Raw genomic sequence first — 16765 nt, 5'->3', positions numbered from 1 at the left:
CATTCCTGCAGCCGGATGCAGCAACACATAGAGATTCCTCTTAATGTGCAGAAGCTTGCAGTCACGTACAGACCAGATTTAAAACAAATAAAATCTTTGAACACATCCACGGTCTTATTTGTAAGCAAGAGCTTACTGAAGTCACGCTCCGTAAGCCTCGCTTAAGGAAAGCGGAGTTTCTTTTCTCTTTCCAGTGATCCTGAGTTGCATTCTCACTATCTCTTTAGTTACACGTGTAAATTATTAACCACGCCGCAGTGCATGAGGCACCTGCCAAACGCAGGGGCAGTCTCTTCCCCCAGGATAAGGAGATACATAAAATACACACTAGATACTGAGCTGTGGCTGGGTGGTTACACACCCGGCCAGATCTGGGCTCTGAAACATTGGGAGAATCGCAGCTTTAAAGTCTCATCTTGCCCTGCATCATCTGTTGCTGTCTGTTGCTTAATTTTTTTTCTGATACTGTGAAAATGGATCTCTATGACTGAGCTGCATGATTAGGGACAACGCTGCTAATGCAGAACATGGGAAAATGCCTGCCTAACAGTTTGAGCAAATTCTGTAGCGTCCGGCAAGCGAATGAATATGTTCTTGTAGAAGAAAAGGCAGCTTTTCATGTTTAATTCATGACTCCTTGGCAGACTCCTAGTTTTGAGAAGTGGAAAATGGGGCGTTCTTGTAAAGCCTGGCACACCACGTGTCTCTTTCTGACTTTTTTCCCGGACCACGTGTCTTTTGAAACAAGACTGAATCTCCACAGGTAGTGTTCAGGACACAGCAGTGCGTATCAGAGCTGAGTGACCGATACATCTCAACACGGCATTTTAAAGCCTGTCCCATAGCAGCGTCCGCTCACCACTTCCCTCAAGTCATGGGGCTTCCCGTGTGGGAGTCTCAAGATGAGATTTTAAACCCCAAAGGGTGATGCTGAGCTCCAGTTCCCGTCTGCTTTGTGGGCAACCCAAACTGCAGACCCTGTTTTTGGAGAGAGGGAGGGTTTGGTGCTCTGTCCTTGCCAAAAATGGCTCTTTGCTCCCAACTTTTAGGCCGTTTGCATCCAGCTGCTGCCCTCTGCGCTGCGATGGCTGCTCTCTGTGTATATGTATCTGCTTCTCTGAACTGGTTTATTTTTTAAAGGAAAAGCGGGCTGTGCTCAGAATAACCCAAGATATTGGAATAAATCTCAAGCTGTGAGAAATGCAGGCATTTTACTAATCCGTTTGAATCCCGTGTACTGCGTTTTTAAAAGTTACTGAACTGCACCTCTTCTAAAACTCTTTGTGTGTTTCATGCGGTACCTGTGTAGTCATTTTTTGTGTAATTTAACCGTGAAATTTCGGCACCGAGAATTGCATGTCCTGTTTTGAAAAAAGTTGTGAAATTAGGATTAGAAAAAAAAAAAATAAATAAAAATGTACTTTACTACAGTGAAACTGATCTTAAGACTTGCTCAGAACACCAAGAAAAGAAATCCCTCGTTGAGAAACGCTTGGTCATTGGCTAAAGTCAACTGAAATCCCGTGGATAATTGTGGATGTGGCTTTCTCTTCAATTGGGTGGCCTACTGCAACAGTCTTTAGTAGCAGTTTCACTGTATATTCGATGTATCACACTGTATACTGTATTGGCATGTGCGTGTGGTTGACGTATGTGTATAGAGAGCGTATTTGCACTTCAGGGCAGACTGGAGAAAATATACACACGTGTGTTGTATGTTCTGCCAGCGGCACACGGTACAGACCTGATAAACCTGTGCCCTTTCTGTTTTGAGCATTATCATGTCAAAACTCACGTTTTTTTCCTATTGCAGTTGAATGCACATTTGTCAGAATGTATTAATGCCCCAAGTACCTGTAGTTTTAAGCGTTATGGCTGCACTTTTCAGGTCAGTATATCACAATTCTCCTTCCCAATTGATGAAATTCTGCACGTAGAACCTAACTCTTTGCCGTGAACGTTCTGGACCTCTCTGGTCTCGGTTAAGAAAAAGTCATCCGAGCGGTTATGCAGCAGATGTTTGGGTTTGCATTTGAAAAATACACAGAAAACAGGAAAAGCCCACGCGTTGCTGCAGTGGCTGGGGAGTTCAGTGATCAGGTACATCTTGTTGAAATGGGAAGATGGTACCTTTGAAGAACTTTTATAATTGGAATGAGAGGAAAGTCGCTTTAGACCTTCAGAAAACAGACGAGTAACTTCAGTTGTTTCTATGAAAGTATTTATTTCCTTGAGCTAAATATGTTTATATTTTCTCTCATTTGTGTGTCTTAATATTTTTATTCAGGTTAAGCTTCGGCTAGCGCACTTAAAACGTGTATTTTTCTGTGCATTCATATGTCTGTGTGCACATAGGTGTATAATCAAATCGGAGCATGAAATTTATTGAAAATAGAAAAATTTCAGGTTTTAATCCTGGCAATCCCTGCAATCTTTTATGGAAAATTTTACAAAGCCAAACCTCAGAGTTTAGTTCCAGTAGGATTACTCCAGTCTCTTCCACTATTCTGCTTCCCTTACCACGGATCTTGGGGAATTTGGATGCTTAGATCATGACGAGATTAGTCAGGAAACTTCAGAAACCGCTGACAGGAAAAAACGGGGTCGATCAGAGAGTGAATCATTCGTTAGCCCATGGCAGCTTAAAGAGACCAGAGCTGTAAGCAGCAACGCTCCTTCCTGCAGGTATTTCCAGGTTCCTAAATAAGGAGCATTCCTCATTTTAAACGTGAACAGTAATGCTCTTAGTGGTAGAAGCGATCACTGCTGTGACCCTGCCCACTGTTATGTCGTACGTATTGCCATTCATTTTATGTATCTATATGTGTGCATATATGTACATATATCCACATATATATTTTGAGTATTTTATATAGAGTACATACCTTGAGGATCATTGAAACCCTCTCAGTTGCTTTGCACCCTGTCTGCCACCAAAGCGAGTATCCGCTGCATTGCCGAGCGCTTGCCGAGGGAGGTGCAAATAAAGCAGGATGGTCTGCATCTTATGTACTCTGTATACGATCTGTGTGTGTGCTGTAAACCTTCTCTCTGGTGGTGATTTGTAGCAGCATTTCTAGGTTGTGCAGAGGCAGCGCATCCAAATAGCACAGAGCAATCCCGGTGCCACCTCAGGATGACAAAGTAGGCATTGGGATATCTCTCAAAGCAATTTAGAAAGCTGGCAGCTTCCAGTGATGATAAATTTATCTTGAATGTTTGTCATTCATACCTGACCGAGGGAGAATTGAGTGCTTATGAAGCTGTTCATGAAATACAACACAAGTTTTAAATTACGGGTTGGGGAATTGGACGGTTTAGGTTTTGTGTGACTTGGGAGTTTTATTGTGCTTTATTTAGTGTAAAGCTACGCCAGAGACTCCCAGATACAATTCATTTTGCAAATCTCGTTCATCTTTATTATCTCTGACGTGTGCAGTACGCTGGATGGAGATCTGTGGCAGTTGTATAGAACTTGCTATATTCAATGTATTCCTGACTTCTGTAAATCCCCAGGGAGATTTCCCTTCTCTCTACTGTTCTGCAGCACGCATCCGTGCACCAAAAATGTAGTGCTGGTTCGATGTCTTGATATACTCTTTCTTTGTAGGTCTAAAAGAAGTGGAATTGGCTAAAATGTATAAATTCTTTGTTGTCACAGGGAACAAACCAACAAATTAAAGCACATGAAGCCAGCTCAGCAGTGCAGCATGTTAACTTATTGAAAGAGTGGAGCAATGCTCTAGAAAATAAGGTATACCTTCTACTCACTTCTAATTTTCATTGATTTCTTTAAATCATATAAAAGTACTGGGAAAAGCGCTTTTTTTTTCTGTTTAGCAGCTGTTCAGCAGTACAGCTAAAGCCCAAGTAGCCTCCAAAAGCAGCCAAGCCATCTAGCGGATCTGGTGCCCCTGTCAGAACAAAATGCTGTGAGAAACTTGGCTTCGCAACTCCATAACCAATTTTGCTCATTGGTAACTTAATTAAAGCACTTTCTTCACACAGATACATGGCCCAGTATTAAATTTCCTCTCTGAGCTGCCTCCTTACGAAAGGGAGCGTTCAGAAAGCTATGGCAGCGCTGTGAGCTGCAGTTCTGCTAGCTCAGTGTTTTTCCAGCTATAACACTATTAGGAATCCCATGTAATAAAGTAGTGATTTCATTTATTTCTGTTCCTGCTCTCCGAGCTTAATGACATGCAAAGGTTAATTAAATTAAACGTAATGTAACTCATGGGCATGATGGTCTCTGCTGTATGGCAAGACCAGAGTGAAGTTCACGTTGCAGGGCTTCCTTGGGACTCCTGGTTTTACAATATTTGGGATTTGGGAGATGCTGGAAATCAGTGTCAGCCGCGATCTTGTGAATCGTCTGAATGGCTTCACCATCTGTTCTCCAAATAACATTGAAGGCTTTGACTTAAAACTGCAAAAGTTCAGAGCAAATCACTTCTGTTAAACCTTTCGAAAAAGATTTCTGCTTTACAGAGCCGTTAAAATAACGCTTCTGCTTTTTTCTGTGGGGGGAAAAAAATCCCAGAATTACTAAGCTGCTCTCCAGATGCAGACACAAGAGTGAGGAGCCCCTTCAGGTTTTTCTCGAATGAGTTAAGCAGGAGCAGCAGCTCCGGCGTACGCTCAGCGGCAGCGCAGGTACGCGTGGCTGTGACTCCTGTCCCCCCGCGCCTGGCGCCCAGCGGGGTCCCGCAGCTGCGGGAAATCCCATTTGAAAGCAGAAGTTTAACAGGAACAGCAAAATGTGCTTTTTGTCCCCAAACTGCTTGGTTTTGAACTGGAATCCCTGAACCCAGGAGAGATCCAGCGCAGGTTTTTTAGACAGAATTTTTACTACGTGTGTAAGTCTTCGTCTGATGATCCATAACAGTACTTAAATTTGCCTTTGCACTTGAATCCCTCCATTAGCGTGGGCACCGCACATTTTTCGGGTTTAACAGATACCAATTCATATCCTTAGTTGGTTTTTCATTAGGCTGATTAAAACTATACAACGTATTTTACATCATAGGAAAAAACCACGTTCCCTGTGACTGCCAGGATAGATCATGTTCTGCCTCTTGTCAGTGTCCTTAGAGGTGCTTTGTCATTTAAGAAATACCCAGCAGTTCAATGTTTGTCTCCTACAGACCTGAGAACATTCACTTTACTACTTTTATGTTCGATTTTTGTTTTATCTTCCATTTAGGACATAACTGCTTATCATCGTTTGTCCATTATTTGAATTTTCTTTTCACTTCCTGCTTTGTAGACTTCTTCCTATTCATAATAAAGAGTTGAATCACTGGAAATCCCAAGCCTGCGCCAAGTTACCAGAATAGCTGACCACATATCATATGTCAGTGACTTTGTGCTAGAGAAGGGTAGCAAAATGATTCGTAACTTCACTGTTGCTCTCTTCTTTGAGAAAAGCCTAATCTGAGCTGATGGATATTGCAGAAATCGTGGCCCTGCTGAAGGCACTGGGAGTCTTGATGGTTTCTGAAGGGCAATATCTGATTTTATTGGATTATCACTCGCTGTGATATGAATGGAGAGGAGAGGAGAGGAGGAGCTGCCTTCTCCAGTCACCACACTTCAGTGGTGCTCGTGCAGACCGAAGGCCCTCAGAGCTGTGCTGAAGTTGTGAGTCTGGGATGTGAACGGTGCCGCTGGCAAAGAGCGGTCAGAGAGGGTCAGGTGGAAAATCCCGAACCAGAACCTTGTGGGGCGAGTGAAAATTGGGGGTTTTGTTCCCTCTGCGGTGGCACAGACCCACAGGCTGAGCTCCCACCACGGGTTTTGTGATGTTGCGCTTCATGAGTTGAACGTCCTTTTGGGGCTTCTTCACGTTCTTAGATCTTGTACAAACTGTTTTTTCCTTTTTTTTTAATATGTGACTTAAATACGGGACCTGTTTTAATCCAGTTCTTTGTGGCATCAGGTTTCTTCCACTCTTTTTTTAGTAAGCAATAGCTTAATTTGAAAAAAACCTGCTGAATAAGAGCATGCTTCATCCCAGGAACCTGTCAGACATGACAAGGATGTAAAGGAAGCCAGTGGATGCAGTTTGGAAAGAGATGCTGTGCTTCCTTTACCCTGTTTTTTAGCTGAAGTTCCTCAGATTTAAACCAAGTGCAATTAGGAAACTGTATTTAGTGTTGAAGCTTTCTTCTTCACACATTGCCTCCAGGCTACAATTACTGACTTAGCAGCGACAGTTCTGTGTGATTAAGGGCTGCAGGACATCATTCTGCTTCTCCTTGTGTGCTGGGAAACTGCGTGGAAAATCTCTGTACAAGACGGCCCCGCATCTTAGAACCTGTGCAGAAATGGAAATGTAATGGTAGGGATGCAGAGAGGAACTGAACTGCCTTAGGGTTGGGAGGCCTGGGGAGGAAACAGTGAGGAGAGGGGAATGTCAAGATCACGATTAACTAAAAAACTGGGATTCGATAAGGAAAAGGAGGATGCAAATATTATTAAAATTATTCCTTCACATTATGAAGTACGTGGGAGGCAGGGGTACGAGTTTAAATTTAAGCTTATTCTCAAAATTTGTCTCTATTCCCTTCAGCCTTGAGATTGTTTCTCTCTCTGCACTGGCAAAATCAGCTTTGTCTCCTTCCTGGCGAGCCTCTTCCGCCAGTTTTGCCTGTAGGAAATGAGAAGTCAATGCATGTGTGTATATGCACGCGTGCTGTGCTGTATCAAGAAGTAGATACGCACATACATTGTGATTCCTCTACATTTTTAGGCCCTTTTTTTGAACCTGCTGGAATGCATTGGGCAGTCCTTGGTCTAGTTTAGGTTAGTGCAGAGATGGAAATGCCTTTTTAATGCCTTTTTAACCAGGCGATGGCTGCTTGAGCCTGGGGATGCAGTGACCAGTGAGGGATTTGATGGTGGAATCACAGTGGTGCCACATCAGAGGTAAAAACGGCTTGTCCTCAAGCTGGGATCTGCATTGGGAGTGCTGGTGTTGATCTTTTTGGGGAGCACAAAGCACATATGGAACATTAATCGAGATTTTCCTGGGTCAAAAATCGCACTGCTTCTTATCCACCTAAAGAGCCCCAGGGCATGTCCCAGGGTCATTTTCTGCCAGATGTTTATTTTCTGTGCTTGTGCCTGGAGAAAACTGGGATTTTTGTTTTAAACCACCACAAAACTGCCCCCTTCCCAAACCACATGAACAAACAGAGCACAAAACGTGCGATGGAGAATATCCACTGTATTCACCTTCATCCCCAAGGAGAGATGTGATATGATATGATTGATATGATATTCTTCTAACAAGGCTCGTGTTTTAAAATCAGAATGAGTCACTAATGAAGGAGTTAATGAAATGTCACTACAGAGAGACTGTAATCCGCAGGCTGTAGCTCTTGAGTCTTTTCCACCAGCAGGCACCCCCGGATTTTCCTTCAAACGCATGGATCCCTCCTGTATTCACTCATTTCAGGACTTTCCATCACCATCACATTCCGTGAAGCCAAGGCAATCCCACGCAGACGATGTTTTAATTCAGTTTGCTCCAAGATAGGTTGGGGTAGGTGGGGAAGGTGAACGTTCCCCTTCTCTCTGCCGTCCCTTGTGCGCAGGCTTCGAGCTGTTCCCACCGATCGAGCACTAAGTAGGTGATTTCTTCCAAAAATCCACGCACCTCCCAAGTCAGGCAGTGCAAACCAGGAAACCAAGCCGTTAAATAAGAAAGTGAATTAAAAAAACTACACTTAGACACCAGTTATTTGGCCGTTTGCGTATCCCATCGGCACTTTCCTTACCCAAATTTGTACCACGCTGTGGAAGTGCGAAAGTAGCTCTAGAGGTTGGCGTTCACTTATTTATTTTGAAGGCATGGAGGGAGATTTTTATTAGGATCTCATCCCTTTCGTGTGTGTAAGATAGTCGAAAACTTAACAAAGTTGCAGGTTATTTTTTTGAATAAACTTTGGCAGGAGTAATTGTAGAATTTTTTCCAGGTGGCCTTGCTCCAGAATGAAAGTTTGGAAAAGAACAAGAGTATTCAAACTTTACATAATCAGATTTGTAGCTTTGAAATAGAAATTGAGAGACAGAAGGAAATGCTGCGGAATAATGAATCTAAAATACTTCACTTACAGGTAAGACATTTAGAATCTCCCCGTTAACGCAGAAATGGTGGTAGCTTCTGTGCTGTGCCTTTACACTTGGGAAGTGAGGTGTTCTCCTTGAAAAGGGGGGGAGCGAGTTTACCTTCTTATGAAGCTTATTCTCTTATTTTCTGTTGTTTTCCTTCTGGTCAGTAGCTGGTTTGTTGGAGGGAGATACTTCACCAGGACACCGCAGTTGCCTATCATATATTAAAACAAAAACCCCTGCTTAAAAAGGGAAAAGGTTTAAAACAAAGGTGCAAACCTGCAGAACACTGAGATAATAATATAACTGTTTTTTCTTCTCTGCAAAAAATAACTGCATGAGGAACTGCGGTCAAACTGGAGGACAAGATTTGCACCTTAAAGCTGCACAGTGGACGTTTCTTTTCTACTCGCTGGTATTTTAAAGATCATTAATCACGAGTGAGATCAGTCTGGTGTGGAGTTAATCCAAAAGTAGTACGATGCATTTGAGTACACTGGTTAAAATCCGTGTTTCTGCTGTCCTTATGAGGAGAAGTTTACCTCATGAATCCTGCACCAGTGGGTCCCAGTTTCTTACTCCGTGGTCTGAATCCCCTGGCCATCAAACTGGGAATGCTCTGGACACTGAGAATTGGTATCAGCTTGTGTGCTGCTCACCACGGTCAGGGAAACCTCGGGAGATGTTTAGCTGCTGGGAAGGTATCACACATTATTTTATCAGCTTGTCTGAATATCAGATACCTGCTTTAGCATCCAGCTTAAAGGAATGTAAATAAAATGATCTTTCTCACTTGCTATTCACATCTTAAACTGCAGCTGTTGATACTCAAGAAAGAGAGAAGTATCCAAACCAGAACATGTAGCACGTTCAATAAATACCTCAGAGCCCCAAAACCTTTAATTTTGGTTCATAAGGAAACCTTAAAGTTCAGCACCAACAACATTTCTCCTTGGAGCACTGATTTCTTTCCATGTCCTGCCCCAGTAGTAACCAGTTCAGCCTCACTCGCTGTTACTGGGGCTGAGGATAGGCTGGGACGTGGCTGCCTGTTGCATCCTGGCGCTGGGAAGCTAATCCTTGTGTGTGTTGGTATTGCTGATTGAATCTACCTGGAGGTAAGTTCATTTGGGTGCCTGGGGTTTTTACACACGCTGTCTCTTAACCAGCAATGAAAGTGGAAATGGAAGGAACGCAGAGCTGTGTTTTCAGGATTGTCTTGACAACGGATTGCGGTATCTTTGATTTCCTCAAGCTGGAAGTGTTGGCAGAATCAATTTTCAAATGGTTTATGTTTAGACAAAAAAAACCCCACGAAACAGTGTGATTAGCAGACTCCAACAGGTGCCTTTTTGGTGGCAATAAATACTGGAGAAGGATGAGTTTTGCTCTTTTATTTTCCCCTCCTCCTTTATTTCTTCTCACCAGTGATTTTAGTTTGGTTCTTTTAAGCCAAACTCCGTTTTACAGCTACTTCAGCCCAATTCCTTCCTCTTCCTGGCTGTTCCTGGTTCAGTCAGGTTAAGAGCACCCTGGAAACGCCCCTCAGTTTGGTTTTCCTGGACAGTGCAGTCAGCCTCCTCTTGCCTTCCAGGACTTGTTTACCTGTTGTGAACTGGTCTTTCACTGGTTTGCACTGAGCAGCCATGGCTACACAAGAGCCACGGGTATTTCCAGCGCAGAACTGGCCATTTTGGGTCTGGACAAGCATTAATTGCTTGTTCCCCAAGTCCTGGGCACTTTAATAATTCCCAGTGCAGTTCCAGGATTAGTTTTCATGTTACACAGCGGGCGTCATCTGCACAACTCCTGTGAAGGCATCACAGGGGCCTGGGCGATGGCAGCGACCTCAACGTTGAGGTGTTTGGATTCGGATTAATATTCAGTAATTAATTTTCACTATATGATCTCTAGGGAAAGGGTTTTCACCAGGGAAGTATGGGATGCTTTTTTGGCTGCTGCCTTGTGGAAAGGCACTTTCACAGCCAGCATCCAGTCTCTTCTTATAAATATATGGGAGAGTATTAGTAAGCTGTCTTAAGCTGAGCACGGACACGAGGTACTTAAAGACTAAAGAAACAGTGACCTTATGAATATAAAATTACTTGATTTCCATTGATTTCTATTGAGTCCTTCCAAGGAGGAGGATGTATGCTTTGTTTTTCTGGTCAGATAGTACCTTTGGTTCCTTTTCTCTTTAGCTTTTCAGTTGTGCTCCATCAGTTGCAATGTAAAGGCCCATTAGGAGCATCTGAAAGAGAGAGAACTGCAAATACAACTTTCTTCAGTTCGCCGTGACATTTTCTAAATTCTTTTAGGAATAACAGCGCTCGAACTGTGGAAATTGTTTATTAGAAATACCAAACATAACCTAGATGAAAACTGACATTGAGAGCAGCCTTTAACGGTTTGCCAGGCGTATAACTCTGCTTTAATGATGTGGAGAGGTCAGTTGCTGGAAGAAAAAGTGCATGCAGAAAATTGATATCTCCTTGAAAATTTATGAGTACAGTGTGAGACATCTGTGTGCTTTCTAATGGCATAATTAGAGTGAAATTCTGCGCTGCTGCACTAAATTCAGCTTTAGTACATCAGTATCTCCCAGCATGGGGGAGCTCGACTTCCCTGTAGGGTGGAAAGAGAGAAATCCCACTGCTTTTTTTAAAAAAGGAGATACAAGTCTGTTTCTGATTGTTCTGAATCTCTTGATTTCTCCTGAAGAGTTACAGGAGATAAAATGCTTCGTGTTGGCCAACGTGGAGTAGAAGCAGCTAAAACCCAGAGTTGGTTGTGCGTGCACACAGGCTGATGGAGAGAAGCTGGTCCCTAGTAACAACTTCAGGGAGCTCCTCCCAAAAGAAGAGCAGGTTACAATTCCTCTGCATCTTTAGCCCTTTCCCAATTCACCTAAAAATGTCTTTACTCCTCGTGTCAGTGCCAAGAGGTCCCAGGGGGAAATGAGAGCATCTCTGTGTGAGGCACCGTGCAAACCCACCGCGCTGTCTCTGTTCCTGCCTTGCTGTGAGCAGAGGGAAAAGATCAGCCCTTGAGTTTAATTTTCCATATTCACTGGGAATTAATGGCCAGATCTTGTGGCTCTGCTCTGACAAAATCCATTCAGGCCATTCCATGGTGTGTTTCCATTTTATGTATAGCAACAGCCCTTCTGTGCTGTGTTTCTGGATTGCCTTCAGTCCAGGTGAGAGGGTGGGGCTGTGGCGGTACCCGATTAATACGTCCAGGCAAGTTGCTTAATCAATTTAATTTTAATCTATTCCCCTGCCTTTATGTTTCAGCACACAGCTTTCCTTCACAAAGTTGTCATTCTGCAAGCGCGATGTGTCGGCTTGCTTTAAAACACCAACGTAGAAAGAAACACTCTTGAAATTTAGATTACTCGGGGGTTTTGACACACAACGAAATCAGGCGCTCCTAGAACACGCTTTTTGCTGGCTGCCTTGTCAGACTGACAGCCTTCAATGAATCGCTGGAGATCTGCAGTGTAACTGAAAGCGCAGGATCAAGAGCAAATGCCTAAAAGGGGAAACGAAGGGTGCATGAGGCAGAAGGGTTTTCCCCGTCAGTGGGGAACATCGAATCCCCGCGGCTAACCAGGAGGCAAATGCAAAATAACTTGATTTTCTTGTTTTGTACTCAGCTGCCGCTTTCTTTTAAGAAGTGAAAAACCATCCTTACACCTCGGCACCGTATGGTGACCAATACAAAGTTAGATGTGGAGTTTAACTGTAGGTGGTAGCAAAAGTAGTTTCTTGTCTCCAATATTCGTGTGTTACCATTTGAACTTCACAACTGACGATGGGGTTCTGGCTAAAATTCCTGCTAGTCCAAATGGGCTGCGATAACGTGAAGTGCTTTGTGTTTCTTGCATCAGATTCGAGGCAGATTGGGAAATATGTTCTCTGTATTTGTAATGTATTGAGGTGCTGCGATGTCCCTGTTTCTGAGAATCCCAGCCTTGCTATGGAATTAGTCTTTATTTTTAGATTTTATTCCTTTCCAAAATCAGCTTTGTTTTCTTAAAAAGCCTCAACAGGCCAGCACCTCTGGGACATGTGGCTTGTTTAGGAAGCGAGGGTGAGGATTTGAAGTGTGAAAAGGCTCAGAAGTGGCAGCTTTTGCTCACACTCTTGAGGGCTTCTCCTGTAGGTATGGGCACTCAATAACTTAGGCTTTAATAGCTGATTTCTGTGAGCAGAGCTCACTGATGCCACTGTGTCTGCACATACAGCGACTCCTGCTCCACGTGTGCAGGAGCGCGGGTGTTTTTCTGCAGGGGGAGGTTCTTTTGCTGTTACCCAGCGATGAACGCGTGCGCGTGAGCAGCCGCTTGCTTCCCACCGCGCCAAGTTGTTGTGCCCGTACTTTGCTCCTCTGACACGAAACCCAACAAACACCAGCCCGCAATGTCCCTTTAGAGACGTTCAGAAGATGGTTCTTGCTTTGAAAGAGATTATTTTTTTAAAATTTAGACCATTTTTAATACTAGAGTTGGTAATTCTGATAGTGCTCTAATACAGCTGTGCAGCACTGAAGATTTGTAGAAGTGCTTTAGAAATACTTGGGCTATTCATCTTAAATTTGCCAGGTTTGCTTTATTAAAATATTTGGCGTGAATTGTGTTTATTTTATACTGGGGATGCATCTTCTTATCGCGCTATAAGCCTTAATTGGTGTAGCTTAGTGCCTTTTTGCTGTTTTAACTGGTAACCTGTTGTTTTCCAAAGCGAGTGATAGACAGCCAAGCAGAGAAACTGAAAGAGCTGGACAAGGAGATCCGTCCCTTTCGGCAGAACTGGGAGGAGGCCGACAGCATGAAGAGCAGCGTGGAGTCCCTCCAGAACCGGGTGACGGAGCTGGAGAGCGTCGACAAAACCGCGGGGCAGGGAGCTCGAAATACCAGTAAGTGTAAGCACGACCGACCAAGTGCTGTCGAGAGAACAGTAGCGTCCTTCGGATGGCGCTGCCGGTGGGGGTTTATGTGGAAGCATCAACAGTGCTGGTTCTTGAATAGGAAACTGCGTCATCCTGTGGTTTCTTAGGCTTGATTCTTGTCTTTTTATTTTGTTTTCTTGACACTTTTCTTGATTACACCCAGTGTCAGTTCATCGTCAAGAGTTTCTCAACTGATCTTTGACAGCTGGTGGCTTTCAGCACCTTCTTTAAGTGGGTATATTGAAAAGTCTTCTTGTATTACTCTTCTCCCCCATGAGTGGATCAGCAGTGTGGTGATCCACCCAAAATCGCTTGTCCCCAGGTCTGTGACAGAGAGGGGTATCTTTGACCCGAAGAAAAGTGAGATCTGCTTGAGAATAAGGTTGTTGTGCTCGCTGAATAAAGCCAGAGCTGAGTTTGGCAAGATAGTGTAGCTCATATGGAAGTGTTTAAGTGATTGGGACAAAGAACTTAATGATCAAATAAATCTGTATGAAACAAATCTGCCTTATGAATTCATCTGCTTCTCTATGGTGCCAGCATGCAAACACAGAGACCAATATTTTCATGTGAGGGAAAAGGGACATTAAAACCAGGCCTCCCTCCAAGTGGCCACGTAACGCAGAGCTGGACTTGAATTTTCCGGTCTTTTCTAATGAGCTTTATCCAAGGTAACAGCTGCACACTTCTGGGACAAGCAGTGTCTGAGGAGAATGCTTGGAGTGAGCGCTGCGTCTGAATTTCGGGAGGGTTGTGTAGGATGTGGGACCACTTCCAGGGTCTTCGCTGCTAACAGCGATCTACAGAGAACGCTGCCAAGTCTCCTCGCAAGAACTGGGAGCCTCTGCAGTGATACTGCTTAGTGACCAGATGACATTTCTGTTGGATGATTTCAACATTGCTTAGTGACCAGATGACATTTCTGTTGGATTATTTGAATACTTGATTTTTACTGCGTGTGTGCTCAGCACCCGTGTGTATAAACATCCCAGGTAACCTAGACACTTGCTGGGGAACTGGAAATTGCTTCAGCGGTGACCAAACGCACTTTGGTTCTTGGGAAAGAAAAAGGTTTTCATGTGCAATAGCAGCATTAGCGATTGAGTTTTCCTGTCTTTAGGAAAAAAACAACCCACTGTTCTCACTCACGTCCTTTCCTTTTCCTGCCAGGCCTCCTGGAGACCCAGCTGAGCAGACACGACCAGATGCTGAGCGTCCATGACATTCGGCTGGCTGACATGGACCTCCGCTTCCAGGTTTTGGAAACTGCCAGTTACAACGGGGTGTTAATTTGGAAAATCCGCGATTATAAACGTCGGAAGCAAGAGGCGGTGATGGGGAAGACTCTGTCCTTGTACAGCCAGCCCTTTTACACGGGATACTTTGGCTACAAGATGTGCGCCAGAGTTTACCTGAACGGCGACGGCATGGGGAAGGGGACGCACTTGTCGCTGTTTTTCGTCATCATGCGTGGAGAATACGACGCGCTGCTTCCCTGGCCCTTCAAGCAGAAGGTGACTCTGATGCTGATGGATCAGGGACCGTCCCGACGCCACTTAGGAGATGCTTTCAAGCCGGATCCCAACAGCAGCAGTTTCAAGAAGCCGACCGGAGAAATGAACATTGCGTCCGGCTGCCCCGTCTTCGTGGCTCAAACTGTCCTAGAGAATGGAACGTATATTAAAGATGATACTATTTTTATTAAAGTCATAGTGGATACATCGGATCTACCAGACCCCTGACATCCGATAGGGGAGGCGGATTAAACAGAAGACGACTCCGTTTGGGGGTTTTATATCAGTTTGTCTTCAATCAGAGGTCCTAAAGCTCACAGAACCACCTTGTGGAAGAGAGGGGAGAGTTTGAAGGCATAACTGCATAGGGTCCAATTGCGAAAGTAGCAACACATTAAGAAATCATACCATGGTATATTTTTTAATAGAACTAGCAACACTTAAGCTCTGAAGAATCACTTATCCCTCGTGAGGATAATGGTTATGGTCAGAGAGGAATCTTTGTTTTTTAACTTATTAACGATCTAGTCAATTGGAGGTGAAAAGACGTATACAGTATGTGCTGAATAAATTACTGACTTTTCTTTCTTTAAGCTAGGATACAAATGAAAACCAACAAAAAACCCTAAAAAAAAAACCCAAACCAAACCCTTCACACGTGGGCTAGCTGGAAATTGTCAGCATGTTAAAAGAAGAAATGATGAAGTAATGTTGCAATTATGCTATTATTTGAAAAAACTGAAGTGCAATCTTGTCTGAAATATAGTATATTGTCTTTTTAAGGCCTCATCTGGTCTCTGTTTTAATAATTACTTTGTCAGAAGATGTTGGAAAAGCATCCATGTCTTCTCGAAAGTACCTGAATCAGAATCATATTTTTATTTAAAGTTCTATTGTTACAGAAAACATTTTATTTTAAAACTGTTGATAGACTGATATTTCTTGGAAGAAAAAAAAAAAAAAATAGAAGATATCAAACACTGGTTATCACTTGTGATAGGAAAAAAAAACTATTCGATTCTGTTATTTCTCTTTAGAAATGTAAACCTACAATATATGTCGTAGTTAATGACACTATTTCAAAATTAAGGAAAAACCACTCATGGATGCTGTGCATCATTATCAGATTTATAATTGTTTTCACCCTAAAATAGGGCATTTGTTGAACTTTGGAGTTCTAAACGGAATCCTGTACATTTTTTAAAGTTCTGCCCCATGCTTTCCAATCAAGCTCTATATATGTTGCACATGATGCTGTCAGCAGTATATAGTGTTTTCAGTATTGGGGAGGAGGATTAGCGCTGAAAAGAGCCTCTGTGTTTGTTCTGTACCGGCAGCCATTGCTTCTTAAGGACAACGCAGCGATGTCTTAACCCAGTGCCGGTGGCTTGCATGCATACATGTGCCTTAGATGTGCTGTGCTGCTTAGAAACCATAGCTTGGGATTCAGATTAACTCGGATCTGAAACGGTGGTTTGACTGGACTTGAGGCATAATGTTTCGCCTTGTCTTCAGAGCCCTTTAGGTACCGTGCGATGTGCGAAACGGAAGCCAAAGCCCATTTCTTTTGGCTTCTGGAAGCTTCTCTGACTTGGCCATGGTGGGATCCATCTCATTGGGGTGCCAAAAAACGTTATGCTCAGTGCTCCTATGGAGCTGGGACCGGAGAGTCCCCATGGCCACCGCCGAGGCGGGTGACATTGCTCCTCGGACGCCCGTGCTGGGGAGGTGGCATCGCTTGATGGCCCCATGCGAGAGCTCCGCGGGGCTGGGAACGTGCAGCTTTTCACGCGAGCAGCGCGCCCGCGCAGGGAGCGCAGGGGCTGCTTTCTTGTTCCAGCCCGAACCGCAGCGGAGAGCCTTTGCTAGCCCTGAAACGCGCTGATTGCAACCTGCTGTGCCCATCTGCTTCGATTTAATAGCCTGTGACAAGCGAGTCTAGAGACCGAGCCTGACCGTGGTGCTCTTTAAATCCCAGAACCGCCTCGGCAGAGCGGCCTGGCACCGCTGGTTTTAGCCTTCGTGGGCTTGAAAAACGTTGCATCTCAGCCTGCGGTGTCCGGGTTCTGTCGGTTTTCCGCTTTTTGAGGCGCAGTCACAATTTTCGTCTTTAAGGTGCAGTTGAAACTCATGCCTTTGTATTTCAGCTTTGTCTTTGCCGTTGTCTTTTTTGGCTGTGC

General features: G+C 44.0%; 1 protein-coding gene across 1 annotated transcript in view; it reads left to right on the top strand.

Moving 5' to 3' along the window:
- The window catches only part of TRAF3 (TNF receptor-associated factor 3), a gene marked incomplete at its 5' end in the record, with an annotated part of 21548 nt that extends 6376 nt beyond the window's left edge, over positions 1-15172 (top strand). Inside the window, 5 exons of the mRNA XM_010180011.1 lie at positions 1814-1888; positions 3662-3754; positions 7983-8123; positions 12864-13038; positions 14242-15172. Coding sequence (XP_010178313.1) covers positions 1814-1888; positions 3662-3754; positions 7983-8123; positions 12864-13038; positions 14242-14813 — 1056 coding nt within the window. The remainder of the gene's footprint in view (positions 1-1813; positions 1889-3661; positions 3755-7982; positions 8124-12863; positions 13039-14241) is intronic.
- Positions 15173-16765: the final 1593 nt, after the last annotated feature.

Source organism: Mesitornis unicolor, unplaced genomic scaffold (assembly GCF_000695765.1).
Source record: "Mesitornis unicolor isolate BGI_N332 unplaced genomic scaffold, ASM69576v1 scaffold16022, whole genome shotgun sequence".
Taxonomy (NCBI): domain Eukaryota; kingdom Metazoa; phylum Chordata; class Aves; order Mesitornithiformes; family Mesitornithidae; genus Mesitornis; species Mesitornis unicolor.
The sequence above is the reverse complement of the archived record's forward strand: the minus strand, read 5'-3'. Positions and strand labels throughout refer to the sequence as shown.